Source organism: Etheostoma cragini, chromosome 21 (genome assembly GCF_013103735.1).
Source record: "Etheostoma cragini isolate CJK2018 chromosome 21, CSU_Ecrag_1.0, whole genome shotgun sequence".
Classification (NCBI taxonomy): Eukaryota; Metazoa; Chordata; class Actinopteri; order Perciformes; family Percidae; genus Etheostoma; species Etheostoma cragini.
In genome coordinates, this window is record NC_048427.1 from 2,256,633 (window position 1) to 2,274,742 (window position 18,110).

Consider the following 18,110-nt stretch of genomic DNA (forward strand, 5'->3'; position numbering starts at 1 on the left):
TATCTCTATCCACGCTGAAATGTCTAAACAGGAAACGAGTTGAATCTCATCTTTTTTGTCCTTTTTGTTGGTCGACAAACAAACTACAAAATTGCGCTTCACAGCCCAAGTCTGTTAAAGAGTGGGACACACAGTCCGATTACTCTGCTGAGTCTCAGCTGGTTTAACCTCTGCTCTCTTCCTCCCTGCTCTCTGGTATTCCCTACATTGTGTTTTCATACAGGCTCACATGGTTTCTTGTTTGTTGTGTTAGTCAACTGAACGAGTATTTGACGCGGCTGATAAATACTGGTAACGATGTATGCAGTTACTCCGTCAATCAAATCACTACATCTTATGAGCATAGTGCTACCTGACAAAAAAAGGTTAGTTTAATAACTATTGCAGAGCAACAGAACTTACAATAAGTGTGAAGGCAAACAAATGATGATATGACTTGCCAGGGTCTGCTGTGGTTAGAAGTGATCTAGGATAAAGTTCAGTGGTTTACGTGGCCATCTAGTGGGCTCGGTGAAACACTTCCCACATGGAAACTAAACATGGAATTCAAGATGGGTTTTTACCCTGCAAATGGGCAAAGTGTTTCTTTTGCACAGCTTCTGTACTTCATGTTAAAAAAGACATATCTGTAATAGGCCTACATGCAACATATAAAGTTTTCCAACAACTATAAACAGTTATTTACTGTATATCTATTGGGAACAGATTTAAGTTGGACGTACTGTGTGTGTATTCACTCAGACTACTGCGTCATGAATAAGGCTTTGTCCGGTTTGGGCTAAGATCAAGGTCAGAGCAGCAGAAGGAAACTTCCTCAATGTCTGTCAGCATATTTAACTCTTACAAGACTCTTTTTGAACCGTTGACTCTTGAGTGATGTAGAGAAACTCACCATGCCACTACTTTGTTAGATTTATGTAGTTACTGACAAACTAGTAGTCTAATGCTACGTTTACACGGGGCCGGTTATTATCATGAATTTCTCCGGTTTTAAAAATAACATTGTGCACACCTGTCAGTTTTCAGAACCTGAGTAAACAAGAGCACACCAAACCTGTAAGTGGCAGTTTAACGAGAAGCTCAAGCCTACGTTAGCCAATCAGAATCTCCAAAATGGCAACAACAGCAACAAATCACCTCCTCTCTTCTCTTTCTCACTTCCTCGGCCTAAGCCTAAGCCGGTTGTTATTATTGTTTTAGTTGTTATTTTTTTTAGAAAGAATAATTTTCAGAGGCGATTTCTCCGTTTGAGTGTAAACGAAGGGCACAGACAAAGTGAAATGTCTCAGTCAAAATAACCATGTACGTGTAAACAGAGTATACGTTTGTGTTGCTGATGTCAGAATATGTGACAAGCCCCTTTGTTTTTTAACTTCCCCTGCTTAAAGTTGCCTTTAAAACGACTCTTTATTTGTGAGACACTTCAACTGGTTTGCACATTCTGATCTATTCTTGCAACCTAGTGTCCACTTCATGCTGACTCTGCCGTAAAAGCTCCCTATGAATGGTTAACTACATTTGAACTCTTACATGCACAAATATTAACCTATCGAATAAGAAACATCAGTTTGAAAGAGAAATAAAGATAGCCCTGTAGTGGTTTACTATAAGTGCAAACTGTGTAAGCATTGATGGACCACAACACAGAAAGATCCACCCAAGTGAACCCCCATGTGTGTTTTTGTTTCACATGCAAAACATTACCAGTATGATATATTGAGTTGTTGCACGTGAGGTTAACAATATGTTCAAGTTTTCTTCCTCTTGTATGTAAATTTCAATGCAATGCAATCTTGAATATGCACATTTTCTAAAACTATAAAACAATTCATCTCAATGTGTCTTAACCTTATTTCCACATCAACATGCGACAAGTGATGTGGTGAAGATAATCGGAAATACAGAAATGACAAAAAAACAGTGAATTCTAAGAAGTTTGTGTGTGTGAGCATTTAAGATGATGCATGCGTATGTGTTTACAGCTTCTTAGCAACGTGTGTGTGTGTGTGTGTGTGTGTGTGTGTGTGTAAGTACAGAGGAGTTGTTGTTTTTGATCAGTGAGCAGTACATGCTGCTTTTTTATCACTTATCGACTGTGTTTGTGTGGGTTTTCTCTCTTAGTTCTCACTGCGTAGCAGTGTGCTGCCTGTGTAGCTTTTTGTATATAAGTCTACCAGGGTTTGTGGTTTTGTGGCCCGGATGGGTGGGTGCATTTTTCTTTTTCCTGAGGTAGGCTATGCATTGAGGTTAGCAGCGGAGAGCTAAAGATGTAGAAAACTAACGTGGTAAGAACCTTGGCGGATGATTTGAAGTAAACAAAACAACCTTGACTTCACTTAAAGCAGGGGATTTTATATTTGGTCTGCTCGTTGAGTCCAAAGTTCAGTATTTAAAAAAAAAAAAAAAGTTGACATTTTCTCTGTATTTATGAGAGAAGCAATAATGTTGCATGATGTGTGGACATTAAATGGCAACAAAATTAGTCAAACAAGGCTTTTTTAAAAGACAATATAATTCATTGCTGATGGCACTTTTAATCGTGAACACATACTATGCATCTTAAAGATTAGTAATATCAAGTTATAAAGATATACATTTTTTAGGGGGATTTTCAACATATTTGAATGAAGGAGCCAATGGTTTCGTTCATCAAAGCCATCAACTTTCAGTTATTTATAAAAAGTATTACCGTTTTTTGTCAACAGCCATCAAGCCTGCTGGTATAAATGAAGTCATTTCATTCAAATAAAACAAGGTTAAGCAGTCCGTGAGATGGTATCCTTCGTTATTAAAGATGTAATCTGCCTTATTCTATTTTTACAACATCAGTCGGTATGGTGACACTGGTGAAAATTAATTTCATACAATAAATGCACAACAACTAAACAAAGCCGACAGAACGGAGTCATCATCTTCTTGTACTGTGAACATCTAGGGACAGATTTGGACATAGTTAGCTACAAAGACAACCCAAAGTTCATACATCAACCTTTTAGCTTGACCGGCAGCATCAAGCCGGCTGACTGAGATTAACAAAATAATTACTGCTCCTCAGGAGTCTGAACCAGACTACAATTTTTGTATGTGTGTGTACAGTAACAGTCAATATTATCTTAACAGTAATATGTTAAGAGACACAGTATGTCTGTTGTCCAGCTGTTTTATTGTATCGATTTTCTAACCATATACTCGCCCATGTGTACTTGTAAACACATGAATGTGTACATGGGTACAGTAGCTGCCAACAGGAGTATGGGAGAGGGTGAGAGTGGGGAATTGTGTTGATACCAAGAGATGTAACAGGCACATTTTAAATTTATATTTGTCTAGCAATTTTATTAACACTTAGTTTTTAATAGTTGTTAGTTTTATAATTAGAATTTGATGTGGATCAGATATGTCCTATCCGTTAAATGATGTCCGTGCACAGGGTCAATATAGATTCAGTACATTGGGTTAGTGCATCAATACTATCTGTCTTTCTTTGACACACACACACACACACACACACACAGACACACACAGACACACCCTCTGTGTACGAAAGCGTGTGCATTGTGCATACTGAATATTGTTGTCAAACCTAATGTAAATGCCCACCTAGTGGTGCATTTTTTTTTAATTACATTATCTCAAAATGTCATTCTAAAACTGAGATGTGTGAATACCTTTCAGGCATTATTTTCAGATGTTTTGTGCACAGTGAAGCGTTTAACGTGATTTCAAAAGAAACTGGTTTATATAATCTATTCTACCAGGTTTTAAAGCATGTAAACAGGTGCAGTAGTTGAAAAACACACTGTAAAAATAGTAAGGATAAAATAAACTTGAGTTGGAAATGTCTGAACACCTACTATCAAGCCAAACTTCCTTTTACTCTCTAGTGTCTCCATTTATTTTTGTATCACGAAGCGACTTCAAGGAAGTAGCGTATAGACTAAACATACTATGTCTTCTGTCTCTTTCAAATGTTTAAGAACGCAATCCACTTCTAAAAATGTTTCAAAATCACGTCATTTGAAGAAAACTGCTCTAGTAGCTATTTATTATGTCATATTTTCACCCTGATCTATTCTTTTAAAATCCTCTCAGAAGCTGTCTGACTTCATGAGCAACACAAAGCTCTCTCAATAAAAGAGGATGTGAAATGCAGCCTAGAACAAATTACATCATCATTGGTGCACAAAGACGCCAGTTCACATATTATTTCAGTGCATGTTCCAGTTTATTTGTTAGATTATTTACACAGAGAGAGAGAGAGAGCAAGAAAGACAAAGAGACTCTTTATATACCTCTGTTGCTGCTTACGTTCTGTTCATCCGACTCAAAGTCCTTGAATGCCGGCGGTGTTGTTCCACCACACAAATGGAGTGGAGTACACATTACTTCTCATTAGTGTTGCGGAGAGTTCATTAGTGCTGAGGTCTCCATGTGCGCTTAGTGTTACCCAGGAGAACAACCTGACTCGCATGGTTACTTATAGGAGAGAGGAGCTATAGAAGAAAGGAACCAGGCTTTCTTAAAAATCTCTTAATCTTTGTTGGATCTAGCCGTTTGCCACCTGAGTAAATCTGAGGGAAGTTTTAAGTGAAATTTCATTATGAATACATTTTAATCCGAAATATCTGATGGCTTTGGCTCTCTGTTAATCTCCTGAGTAAAACCAAGGAGACAGGTTGCTGTTAGAATACCAAAAAAGAAGAAAAACAGATGAGATCTTGACTGTCGATGGCCACAAAAAGACTTGAACATGAACTTGCGATTCTAATGTTTATGTCTATGTTTTATGTGACGGACCTCAGCCCAGCTTCTGTATGTGTCGCAGCATAAACATCAGTGTGCATCATATTGTGAGCTTTGTACAGGACGTGATCTCTTTGCGTTGCGACTGCTGGCCAACAGGTTGTGGTTCGTGAACATCCCGGCACCACTGACCACAGTGTAGCGTCTACACACTGACAGGAAATAATTAGTTGTCTTTGGTTATGACTCAACGTGGGTCCTCTGATCAGGGTGTACTAACGTACATATTGTTTGTGAAATCTTTAACCACTGCCCTTTAACATTACCTGCTACGAAAAAGAAGGGAGTAAAAAGCTGCGGTCTGACTTCCAATTACATTATTATAACTTGACTTAAAGTTTCCAAATGCAGTCAAACTACTTGTGGTTTATGATGCAACATTACATTCGTTGTGCTTCTTTCTTTCTATGCTGCATGATAAATCTAACTAGAAAAACATGCATTGGTCTCCTATTATTTCTTAACTGAAACCTTCAGACAAACGTTAAGTTTTGTTTTTTCTTTAAACCCATAGTGTATTTGTAGCCCAGATCATCTGATGTGACAAAGCCTAAACGTGCACATTGTCACACATCCTACAGCTGAAAACAATTAGATTTTTATCTTTAGGCTGTAGTTGGAGATCAGCTGAGTAGAGGACATACAGGATCACTATATAGTGAGTAAAAGAGGAAAGGTGTAGGGTGGAACTTGTATATAACTCGCATATAATTCACAAGTCACGTGGGGGTGGCTAGGACTATATATACTAATTTACAGACACTCCAATTTGAAGTTGTCGAATAATAGAGTACACGTTGCATCAGCCTTACACACTTGCAAAATACCTGTCTGTACACAACTTTAAATATTTCTTTTTACACAGACTGATATAGGAACATACATACAGTGTAGAATAATCGGGCATCATTGAAGCCTGCTTTGATGTGATGGTCTCCGTACTACCTTGACGTTTTTATTGTACACCTCAGGATGTTGTTCTCTTAAGGAGCCTTCCAGTTCATTTCAGTTTGGTTCTGTCGGTTACAATAATCACCAAGTGAATTTTCTGAGCTAATAACAAGTCTGATGGGACAAAAAACACACACCACACACACCCTTTCTTTTGTAATTCTGAACAGTTTTCAGGGTTTCCCCAGGACGTGGTTAGTGGAGGTGCTAGGTGCATTTCCCATTTTGTAAAAAGTACGTTTTGTGTTATTCCCAACATTGCAACATGCTTTTTCTTAAAAGTACGATGGATTGATTAATTAATGTTACCTGCTGAGCTGCTCAAACAATTTCTGACGCATTTCATCTTGTGAGGAATTCTGTTACTGGGCTCACACCTTAAATACCTCTGCTTGTTTTAGCTTTCAAAGTACAATTCTTTCTTCTGACGTTGGACGCTGCAGAAAACAAACTTTTTCTAAGGCCTCTAAAATTCCTAAAATGAATCTGTCTAAAGGCCTGCTCGCATCAGGATTTAAAATGAATGATTACAATTCAACTTGGGTGAAATCTGACCCACAAATTTCTAACAGTGGCCAACACCAAGCCGTTTGGACAGTGTTGACCTTATTTGAGGGATCAAAAAGCAGGAGATTTCAAAATGGAGAATGCTATCGTAGCTCATTGGCTTATTCACTTTAATTTAACAGGCCTGTCGTGGTGAAAACTGCTCTACAAAGGAAAAATGTTTTTCTGACATTTGAGACAGGAGTCGATGGTACAAATACTTTTTAAAATAAACTGCGTGAACCTATTGTCCATTTAGTGACCGAGATAAGCTAATGAGCTAACATTATGCTAAAAGCCTGGAGCAATTTAATTTTCCTGTTTTGAAACCTTTTTATTGGACAAAATGTAAAGTAACGTACAAATAGCTGTCTGTACTGTCCCACATCTCAGCGATCAACAAGGTAAGTACAATGTTATCATAACCAACAGAACCAGAGTCCAAACCCACTAAAACAAGGTCCAACTGGTAATACACCAGTTATTCTTTTATCTGATATGCTTTGCCCCCCGTTGGTAAACTCTCTTTATCTTTTTTATAAGAGGTCATAGCCTGGAGCAGAGCATCCAGAGCTTGTAGGGATTCAATGTGTTGCTCAAAAGTACTCTGGCATGAAACCTAACATGTCCTACAACATCCTGCTCCCACAATCATTGCCCTGTGTGCTCTGATCTACCACATTTCATCTCCTCAGTAACTTCCAGTTCAAATGCATGGGTGTGTAGCGACATCCCCTACATTAGAAACTGCACATGGAACTGAAAGCCTCGGATTAGCTGACATCAGTATAAATTAGTTTTTTTTTTTTTTTTTCTCTTTTTAAAAAAAAGGTTCAAGTCCCACAAGTGGATTTCAAGTTAAGATAAAAATGAAACCCATGTATCATAAGAAGAGTATTGTCACTGTTGAAACCCTGCAGAAATAATTTTACTGTTTGGAGATGAAGTTCTTCGAGACAGAAATATAGTACAGTTAGAAATTCTGCCTTTTTTCCCTCAAAGCCGGTCAGAAGTCTTGATATCATGCAGCCAGCTGAGAGTCTTCTTTTTTTTGATTTCTTTGTTGCTTGGTCTGGGAAGTTGTGACATCAAACAGTTTGAAGGTCAGATCTTGATGGAGACCGAGGAGAATCCCAGTTAATAATTTGTACAGAAAAGATATCCCATGCGGTGGGATTTTGACCTCCAACTCCTCTAATATACAGCAGTGTGCAAGCACATGGGAAACACACCAACATGAGACGTGGTGCATTAACATTTGCAAAAATATATCTTCATATTTTTTTGCCTTACAGAATAACAATATAAATTTGAAATTATCCCTCGAAAATATATTTATGGGGACTGAAAACGGATACATTGTAAAGGCTTTGCCAACTTAAAGTGCTAAGATACTTAGATTTTTGAACAAGCCGCAAGCAAAAAGGTAAATTCTGACTAAAACTTTCCCTTCACTCGTAGAGAAGACTCATCAACACCACCGCCCCACCCTGCAGGGCATCATCATAAAGCAGCCATCGGACTGATCCAAACATACTTTCACATTCATATTCTCCAGCTTGATTTTTCAGTAAATGAAATGTGAGACTGGAATGTTTTATACGTTCTTAACTGCCATGAAAACCTTGTTTTCGAGAAGTGAAAGTGAACTGGCATCAACCCCTGATGGCCATACAGAATTCCTTCACAGTGTTGTTCTTTCCTCACTTCAGCATCAAAAACTCTTCACTCATACAACAATTCTGTCAGATCATTTTAATAAGCCAGCTTCTACCAGATGGCTGTCCTCGACTCTTACTGCACAAAATCCCCTGCAATATAGTGTACATAGTGTTTCTGTGGTTTTGTTTGAGAGATAGAAAATGTCCAAGCGTACAGTATTTAAAGCTAAGTGGTGAGAATGGTCTGTCAGGACGCCTCAGATCATTTACCCATGAACACTGAAACTCACTTTTTGACATGCAGAGCCCTCTGAACCTGCTAGCGTGCCTCTCGTACCTCGTCTTTGGCTTTTAACTAAGTGTAATACACTGTGAAGCGAAAAACAACACAATACCTGAAACTGTCTGAAACCACACAACAAGACTCATAACAAAACAGCAGCAACCAGAGCCAGTGATTATGCAGGCAGAGCTGTCTGAAGGGCGATCGGTAAAGGACTCCGAAGTCCAAGAGAGACCTCGGTTTAAGTACTTTCCATATATACCAGGCCCTGCATCCATTTCTATTGATAATCGCACACGGCTATCTGGTGGTTCTACAATTGACTTTCTGATAGCACCTTCTGCCAATCTTGTTACCTAATCTATAAGAGGAGAGCGCAGATGTGTGCGGGCTGGTTTCCATGGCAATTAGATCTTGCTGTTCTCCAGGTGGGAGTCAATGTGCTTGATCAGGGCATCGTCGGGGTAACCGATGGGGAATATCAGCTGGCAGAGAGGGCAGCTCCGCATGTCGCTCTCCTCCGTCTCCATCCAGAGCTGCAGGGCAACACACACACACACACACACACACACACACACACACACACACACACACACACACACAGACCAGGATAAATAAGTACATCTTCACTGGATTGTATTAGTCATTCTGTGGGAGGTTGACAAAATTACATTACTACTAGGTGAGTGATCACTTCAGACTTACACAACAGGGTTTTGCCATGAAATAGACCTTGTAGTAAATCCAGGTGGAAACTCTCATCCAAGCACTGATTCATTGTGTAATCAAGTTAAATTTAGAGAAGATTTATCAGAGGAATGTCTCAACATCGTGGGAACTATATTTGCTCTCAACCCAAGAAAGAGATAAGAAGATCGACATGGAAGTGCCCTCCAGGACGACACATAGAGTAAATGCGTTTTCTGATCTATCAGCAGGATGACATCATCAGTCGGTGCTAGTGCCTGTAATGGGCCAATATACCAGAACTGAGTTCCCACACTTCTGATTTTTGTCCACATGTGTACCCTTATTTGTGTTTGTTATTAACAGTATTATGAATAGGCTGATATGTAAACCAAAATAGGCTATGAATCAGGATTTATTTGGAGAAACCAAGAAATTCTATAAGAAATCTGACATTCAGCACCCCCATATAGCCCAAATGGAATGATCCTTTGTTTCATAACCACATGATCAGAGACTGCAATGATTCAACTCTGTGATTGGTAGTGGGATCTGGCTCCTTAGATAGAATAGTCAACTATTCAGGGTCACCCCTACACGAAAAAATGTACACATGTATCCAAGGAGCACGCGATGACCATGTCATGAACCTGATCATTTAGGGTACTGGCACCTTTTGTGGTTCAATTCGGGCAGTGGTTAGTGCCTTCCAAAACTGTTTAAATAATTTTTACAAAAAGAAAAAGCATTTTCTAACCTGACAAATGTTAAGGTTAAAAAGCAGCTGTTTAGTTACATTCTGTATATTGTGTGTTTAAGTTAGAATTAGTTATTTCTTGAGTAGCAGCCAATAATCCCTGTGTGCCGTCATTAGCATGGGTTGCCAGATTTGTATGGTGAGCACAGGTTGTTGTTGTTGTGGTCTCTGCACAGGCACGATGGTACCAACCACTTTGAAAAAGCTGTGCACAATATTTGCATTCAGTTGTTGTTTGCCACTAAATAGTTCCAGCACTCACTATCTCAGTCTGTTCATGTACTGTACATGTTAAACAAACGAGATACAGTGTGTTATTTAGGGGTCAGGCTTTAACGATACAGTTTGATGTATATTTTCATTTGCCCGAGCTGTTTCTCTTTTACGCTAAGCTAGGCTAAACACACTAGATTGATATCAACCTTCTCATCTCACGCTCATAAAGGAAGCAAATAACTGTTTTTGTTTAGTAATAACATTTAAGGAACTAGAAAAAGATATGATAAAGACAAAGGTCTTTAGATGATTGTGACAGTGAGTGTGCATCGGGCTCATTAGTTATATTCTGTGATGCAACTCAGCACTCTGTTGTGACACAAGACACAAAATGCTTCACTGCTGCAAATTCATAGTTTCAAAATCCCTCAAACATGAAGCTATAATATCTCTTTTACGATCTAATCAAGTTTTAAATTTTGAACTCACATTGATTGAAGGCCAGGACTGAGCGTGCTCGGCTGACATGTACCCCGACTGCGGGTGGCAGCTGAGGTTGTTAGACCTCTGAGGGATGGGGAAGACTGAGCAGGATGCTGGGCCTCTCATGACGCCACTGGGCACTGCCGACGAGAGCACGCCCAGCGTCCGTGGTGGGCTGATGGGATTCGGGCAGTTCCACTCCTCCTCATCTTCAGAGGATTGTGGGGGCTGGGGGGCCGGTGTGGAAAGAGAAGGGGGCTCAAAATGCAGGTGGGCCACGTCAGACAGAGGAAATGGCATCTCTCTTGAGTGGCGCATGGAGCTCTCGCCGAGGCCCCCGTCTCCTCCTGCACCACCTTGATGGGGAGAAGGGGAGCCTCTGTGCTGCAGTCCACCATGAGGAGAGCCCACATGTTGTTGCTGCTGTTTTGTGTAGCCGTCAATGTAGGGCCGAGGCTTAGGCAGGGTGGCGACAGGGTCCAGGGTGAAGCGGGGTGGGCACTGGTAAGCGGAAGGATCAGCAACCTCGGAGTAGCTGCGACGGCCCTGGAAGCTGGCCCTCAGGTGCTGGCTGGGAGGCCGGCAGGAGTAAGAGGCGGGACCGCCATTGACGTCCAGTAGGGGTGAACGGCGGTGCATGTCTGGAGAGAGGCGCACCGGTGAGCGCCTCTGTTGGATTGGGGAGTGGTGTTGCGGAGGTGGGACCGGAGAGTGGCGCTGGGAGATGGGCGAGTGGCGCTGAGACACTGGAGAGTGGCGCTGGTGGTGGATTGGAGAGTGCCGCTGGACTGAAGAGAAAAAAAAAAAAGTAGTGTAAAAACACATTAGAAAAGAAGTTTGGTATAATACAAGTTATATTTTAGACAACCGTGTTTTTTCAGCTTTTTAGCAACACTTTGTGTTTGACCTTTCACTCATTTAACACGACAATGCCCCTGTGCACAAAGCCAATTCCATTGAGAAATGTTCCAGTATGTTGTGAAAGAACTTGATGAACTTGACTGGCCTGCACTGAGCTCTGACCTTAAACCATTCCAACACCTTTTTGTACAAACTGGAACACCAACAGTGAACCAGAACTGGTTGCCCAACATCAGCGTTGAACCTAACCAATGCTTTTATGTCCAAATGGGAATGGTCTGAAACAATAATATTTGCAGATTAATGTTCATGGTTTTGGAACAAGGTGTTCAACACCTGCAGATGGGTGAAATGTTCAAGTGTCCACATACTTTTGGCCATGCTGTTTACACTTTTGTATCAAAACAGTCAATATACATTTTATTAAAACATTTTTGGCAGTTAAAACAAATGAAACCTTCCTACAGACGCTGCATCAGGGTGTGAAAAGAAATACACATTGTTACTCTATGTCTTCATAAAACGATAAAGATCTGTACAGTTTTACAGTTTTGTGCAATTACAAGATATGTTGATGAGTCAGTCACCACTTCATCTCCACTTCCCATATCAAAGAGGAAACATCAATTATTGCCGGTTGGTTGAGGTGTTAAAATAGAGGGGGGTGTTTGTTTTCTAAAGCACTCTCAGAGCCTCTGAATGAGGTGGAAACCAGACTCTTCAGTTCACATTTACTTCCGCTGTATAACACCCAGGAGACTGTGTATGGCTCCACATAAATTCCCAGTTACGAAAAATATTTATTTTGTTGTTAAAGATAACCAAGACGCAATTGTATCAGCCACATGATCCTGTAATTTATACAGGATTTTACAGTGAGGTATTTCTACTTTTACACAAGCAAAGAATATAAATACATCCTCTCCCACTCAGGGACTGGGGTGATAGGGACCCGGGATTTCCACATTTTTGATATTCTGTATTTTAGATGCTAACCTGGACTAGCCTGCTCATGTGATGCTTTCCTCAGGATCTCCGTCTGCTTGGAGCTCAGCGCTTGGAGGCGTCCCAGCTCCTCTGTTAACTCTGTGTAGGCCAGAGCCAAGTTCACCCTGCAGGAAGGAGGAAGGGAGGCAATTAAGTAATTATCATAATAATTGTCATTACAGAATATCACAAAGCTGGTGGACTATTAATGTCTTAAAACTGTAATCTGTTCAAAGCTGGGGAACCAAGTTTTCTGGAAAAGGCGAAAATAAAAGAAGCTAGAATTGAAAAATGCCAGGTCTCCTCTTCCAGCTCTCCCCTCTCGGCCCTCAGCCCCTCCTTTCATACCATTCCCTGATTGTTGTGATTAGGATATTGATGCCATTATTCTATATTTTCTTTGTAGTGCCCTTTGAGATGACAAGCTGTACGCGGCTCTAGATTGCTGCATAAACATGAACTACCTGAATTACCTGAGACTTTGGCTAATGGTTAGCAGAAGGCTAAACTAATACAAAACATTTGTTCTCCAGCTCTAAAACGCTTTGTCGATACTGACACACGTTTGATTGTGTTTACTGACAGAATTTGTCTTAGTGTTAGACTCATTTTGATAAGTCTGTCTTCCTTTTGTGGGGCAGTGTCTGCAGTTGTTGCCAATGCTGAAATAACAACTTCTTCCGCAGGATTTGACCATTTAATTAGGTTTTTTAACATCTGAAGGGAGGCACACGTGCATCTGCACTTTGTAGAACAACCAATAGGAACGTCCTCTCTCTGAAATGACCCGTTATGGGCCAAAGTCTCCATGAGCTAGATTTTCGAAAGCCTGAAATCCGAGCCAAGAGGAGCTGCAGACGTACAGTAGTTATTGCCTAATGATACAAAAAAAATTGCCTACCCAGATTAAGGTGACCATAATGTATACCATGGATCAAAGTTAGTCAAAGTCTTTAATTAATATTGTAAGATTTGTGGAAGTGTATCACAAATTCACACGGTCACCATCTCCTCTTTAAACTGACTGAGCTCTGCAGCACTGACACAGCCTTACAAATCCAGCCGTCTAATTACAGGTTTTGTATTTTTAGAGTGCAAGTCACGGCGCATAATTTGAAGTGCATAAAATCGCACCATTTAATGCAAGATGTGTCATGACTCTCCCAGGGGCCGCACTGAGGGAGCAACTCTCTCTCTCAGAGAACCGTAAACAAAAGCTGTGTCTTTTTGGCTTGTGTGTCTTCTAACCATGGCAACAAGCTGAATTTGAGTTGAATCATTTGCTCAAAACTGATCTAAGTCTCACAACATTAATTACTGTCAGGCAAGCAATATACAAGTAGATATAAGGAATAATCTCTTTGTGTCTTGAAGCATGTATTTGATAGCTTAGATGGGGTAAAGAACAATATTAGAATGTGATTAATAGCAGAGAGATTTGTAGGTTGAGGAGGAGGATTTTTGTTGAAATAGAGAGTAGCAACTACAGTAGTTAGTCACTGCCGACGCCATGCAGCTGCCCTCAAATCTGATAACGCACACCTTATCTCAAATGTCAACCCCATTTTTTATAAACTCCCTAGTCTTGACCTGAAATTCACTCATTCCAGCACTGACAGAGGTAGATTAGAATGTTAATTGCGCGACTGGCGAGACGTGAAAGTTGCAAATCTAACTTACAATCTGTTAAAATAATCAGTTTATCCTGCCAGCGTGAGTCAACTTCTTGCATCAAGACCAGCTATTCAGAGGTTTGATTAGTTTCATAAATGCAATAACAAATGTAAAGCAGCTGGGACATGATTTCACAGGATGTTAGACCTTGACAAAGCATTGAACCTTGAATACTCATCAAAACCATCTTGCCCTTCTATCCTATATTTACTGTATGTCTCTAAGTGTTTAAATATCCTTCATTTCCTTTTTTCTTCCATTTGCAATTTAACATTTTCCCCCCAACTTTTTTCAATGTTTTTAATGAATTTTGTATAGCACTTTAAATTACCTTTTGCGTAGGTGCTTAAAAAAACATTGCGAGTGCCAGGCTCAGATCTGATAACCATTTCCCTCTTCTTTGTTGATGAGAATTTGACTCAGCTCATTCCTCTATTAAGATTGTGGCAGATAAAAAAAAAAAAAGACAAACGACACATTTGCATATACTGGGGATTTTTGCATAAATAGGAATAGATTCCTCTGCAGCATCAGCAGCAGTAAAGAGAAAAGAAAACACACATGTATCCTGCCTACAAAGCAAATAAAAAACTGTCAAATTAACAGTTTGTTCCCTGACACACCCCCGCACTAACTTAATTGAGTCTTCACACTGCATATTCTTGTACTAATAACTGTTATATTTTTTTTCCTTTGGACTACAATCTAATTCTTTTTACATTCACATAGATCTGTAAAGACATGTACTCAAAAACATGCTTGCTGTGATGCTTCTTCACACGTTGTCGAACCCACGACACACTGCTACACGTTCCTCATCCCCAAATCAGATAAAATAAAGTTACTATTTCAAGGAAGCTCACAATTTAAAAAAAACTAAAACAACTGAAAACAGGTCATAACTTCCACTGGTTAGCTGGCTTTTGCGAGTGGCCCACCTAGTTTTCCACCAACTCTGCTATGACTCAAACAGAGCGGGGTACCAAACCCCCTCTAACCCCCCACCTTAGAACAAACTATGTCGGTGGAACCTGGTGCGTTACATTAAAGTGATTCACAGTCATTGAAAACCTCCTGCAAACGTTTACATACATTTTAGTGAATCAGTAGGAAAACGAAAACTATTGCGTTACTTACTGGCATGGTGGGTGGAGCATGCAGTAGGCCATAATGTGATGGTGACCTGAAAAAGTCATGGATCCTCTCTACTCCTGGAGACCCTCATCTCCATCTCTCCTTGTGACTACTTCTTTCTAAATGCAAAGCTTATACTGAATTTCTTGACAGTTAAGATTCTAGCACCTCTTCCTTTTTCACACTTGTACCTTCTCACTTTTCATTTTTGCTTGTGTGTTTGACAGTCTGTGTCAGAGGCCCGGGTCAGGCTGCAACACCTCTCACTCCCGGCCCCGCGTAGTACAGCAGAAGTGTGAACATCTGCACAAGAGTGTGCACACATTTAACAGAGTTTCTCATTCATTTTCATTTAGTTCACCTATAGAAAATCTTTGAAAAGAGGTCCAGCGTTTGATTGTTTTCTCTGCCATGTCTAAAAATAAGTTCAGAAATTTGTCAGCATGTGGTAGTTCTTTTTGTTTCCTCTCTCTTTGCTTTGTATGCGCGAACATATTGTACAATGTACAGTACAGTGCGTAGGAGGGGTGTGATAACGCAGATACAACATTGATGAAAGATACGTGCCACTGAATTGATCAGCTACAACGGTTCATATGTTTGTTTGTGGGAGATGAATTGAAGAGAGCGTGGGCAGAAATCTGACCTCTGATCCGGTGTTTCAAAGAATGAGCAGCCACTGCAGCTGACTGCATGATCTGAGCTCCGCTGTGTTAACCACAACTTAAAGTAATGATACATTGTCCTTTTCAAACCTAAAGATGAGATCAGTCCCAAAAAGGAATCAAAAACAATGAATGTATGTAAAAGGACACACTGGTACATGACTTTACTTACAATACAGTCTGCAGTGGTTCTTCCATGTATCACTTTACCTTTATTTCTGCAGCTACACTAGGTTTAGTGATCCCTAACAAGTAAATACACGGTGGTAAGGGCGATATATTCTAGTTAACTTTTCACTGTGTGGTTGTGTTTTTTGAAGAAAAAGATGTTCATTGTAGCCTACTTAAAAGAAATGAACAAAGTGAATTTGGGTCTTCACTGCATGCCTCCGGCTTCTTGGAGGGCAAGTGTTAAACAGTGGGGGCTTTTCAAACTCGCATGAAGCACTTTCAGCCGAACACAGAGAGGTGTCAAACTGTCCTCACACATAAGTCACAGTGCACCAAGCAATCAGTGTGTTGAGCTTTGCTACCTTTGGGGCTAAATAGCAATCAAAATGTTTCCAAAAATTACACTTGATTTTTGCATCGAGGCTCTGTTTCAGGCAGAATAATGTATTTAAAAAAAAAAAAAATTAAATTATCAACAAGAAATGGGAGGTCAATTTTAAATCATCATGTCTGTCGTGATTTATTGGAAACCGCTCATATTTTATGAAAGCTGGAGAGGGATTAGTCACACACTATACTGAAGTGAAGAGGAGGGGGGGGTTGTGCCAGGTGGCTGCCAACATCTATAGAAGCGTGGCTTGTGGTTGGTGAGGGCCGTTCGGCTACGTATTGCTGGTTATGAGTGAGGCACATGAAAATCCACAAATGTAGTCACAAAAACTGTGACAGGTTATAGGATTAGCCACAAACTGCGTCGCCTCTTACGAAACAGAAACATTTCCAAAACAAGAATTAACAAGATCAAATTCTTATTGTTTCAGTTTTAGGTGAAAGTTTCATCAGTCCACCAACAGTTCCAGTGTACAGGAGAGGCTTTAAATGTATCACAATGAAACTAAGTTACTAACAAAAGCCTGTATTTTAAAATACCAGCAACTATATAGGGCAAACTGGTGTTGATGTGCTCCACAGCCAGTGGAACAATGTAAAAGTACTGTTACTTAAATACAAATTGGAAGTACTTTACTAAAGTATTTCCATTATATGCATCTTTGTAGTTCTACTACATTACATAGTCACTTTGGTAAAACCATCTAACAGTTTTGGTTGCTTTTCAGTTTCCGTTTTTAATACCCTTCCTGTCCAGTCAAAGCGGTTGAAAAATACTGGATGTTTGTGATGAACTGAAGGTTGAAGTGTCCTTTTATGTGTTGAGACAATTCTACTTCTTACATAGAGTCATTAAAAATCCCCTTGGATCAGCTGGAAAAAAGTAATCGACACACAGCTGAAAACAGGGCTGTTTTTCTGACACCGTGAACATTTTTTAGAGATACGTGGTTCTCACAGGACAGCTACAAACAAACATATGATGATCTTATAGAATATGATGCATTGCTGTAGTTTTTACTATCCAACCGTAAATAAAGGAGTTAGAATTAATACAACCTTGAACAGCTACAGCAGAAAAATGAAACATTAATGCAGCAGAAACATCAGATATAATAGGAAACCTCTGGCAGGGAACATTTTACTGTACTGACACTTAAAAGTACATTTTGCTGATACATACTTTTACTTAAATAAGGTTTTTAATTTGCAGGGTCTTTACTTTTCACAGTGTGGTAGTCTTTTTTCTTTTTATTGAAGTATATTATAATAATTTCACTTCCACCACTGTCGACGGCACATGAAAAATCTTCCATATCAATCTGTTCAGTTTACACTAAATGAACCCAATTACAAGAAAAAGCACCAGGAAACAGAGTTGAAGCATCACAGGTTTTCAGTAGGAGTAAGTGATATTGTTGAGTAAAACCAAAAGGTGATCGTGGTCTGGAAAAAGCAGTAGGCTTTCACCACACACTCAATACAAACTCAGCCTCTCTTCGCTGCCGCACCATTTACTTTCAGTTTGTTCCCCATCGAAACACTCTTGGGGTTTCACTGTGTGGGAGTCATCTGCCCAACCTGCTGTGGTTTTTACTTCTTTTCTTACCTGTAACACCTTGTAAACAGTAATGTGATACCTGGGGCAATAAGATGATAAGCTACTTTCTTTCTTTCTTTCTCAGAACAAGTTTATCTCTTTAGCTGTAAATGAGTAGAAACAGTGCAGCTTGAATGTTGACTGTTTTTGTATGGTTTCAGGTGTGGAAGCATAAGACAGAGACTAACCAAAACTGGACTTAATGCCTTATAGAGATGAGGAAGTGGACAGGAAGGCGTCC

The 18,110-nt window shown here is 39.9% G+C and overlaps 1 protein-coding gene across 2 annotated transcripts in view; it reads right to left on the reverse strand.

Annotated features, from left to right (window-relative positions):
- Positions 1-7,245: 7,245 nt before the first annotated feature.
- Positions 7,246-18,110, reverse strand: part of tbkbp1 (TBK1 binding protein 1) — a 50,201-nt gene continuing 39,336 nt past the window's right edge. For both annotated transcript variants that reach the window (XM_034859647.1, XM_034859649.1), the window contains exons 8-10: positions 12,245-12,360; positions 10,394-11,175; positions 7,246-8,780 (exon numbers count right to left, since the gene is read on the reverse strand). In XM_034859647.1, the coding sequence (XP_034715538.1) occupies positions 8,652-8,780; positions 10,394-11,175; positions 12,245-12,360 (1,027 nt within the window). In that variant the 3' untranslated portion in view covers positions 7,246-8,651. The remainder of the gene's footprint in view (positions 8,781-10,393; positions 11,176-12,244; positions 12,361-18,110) is intronic.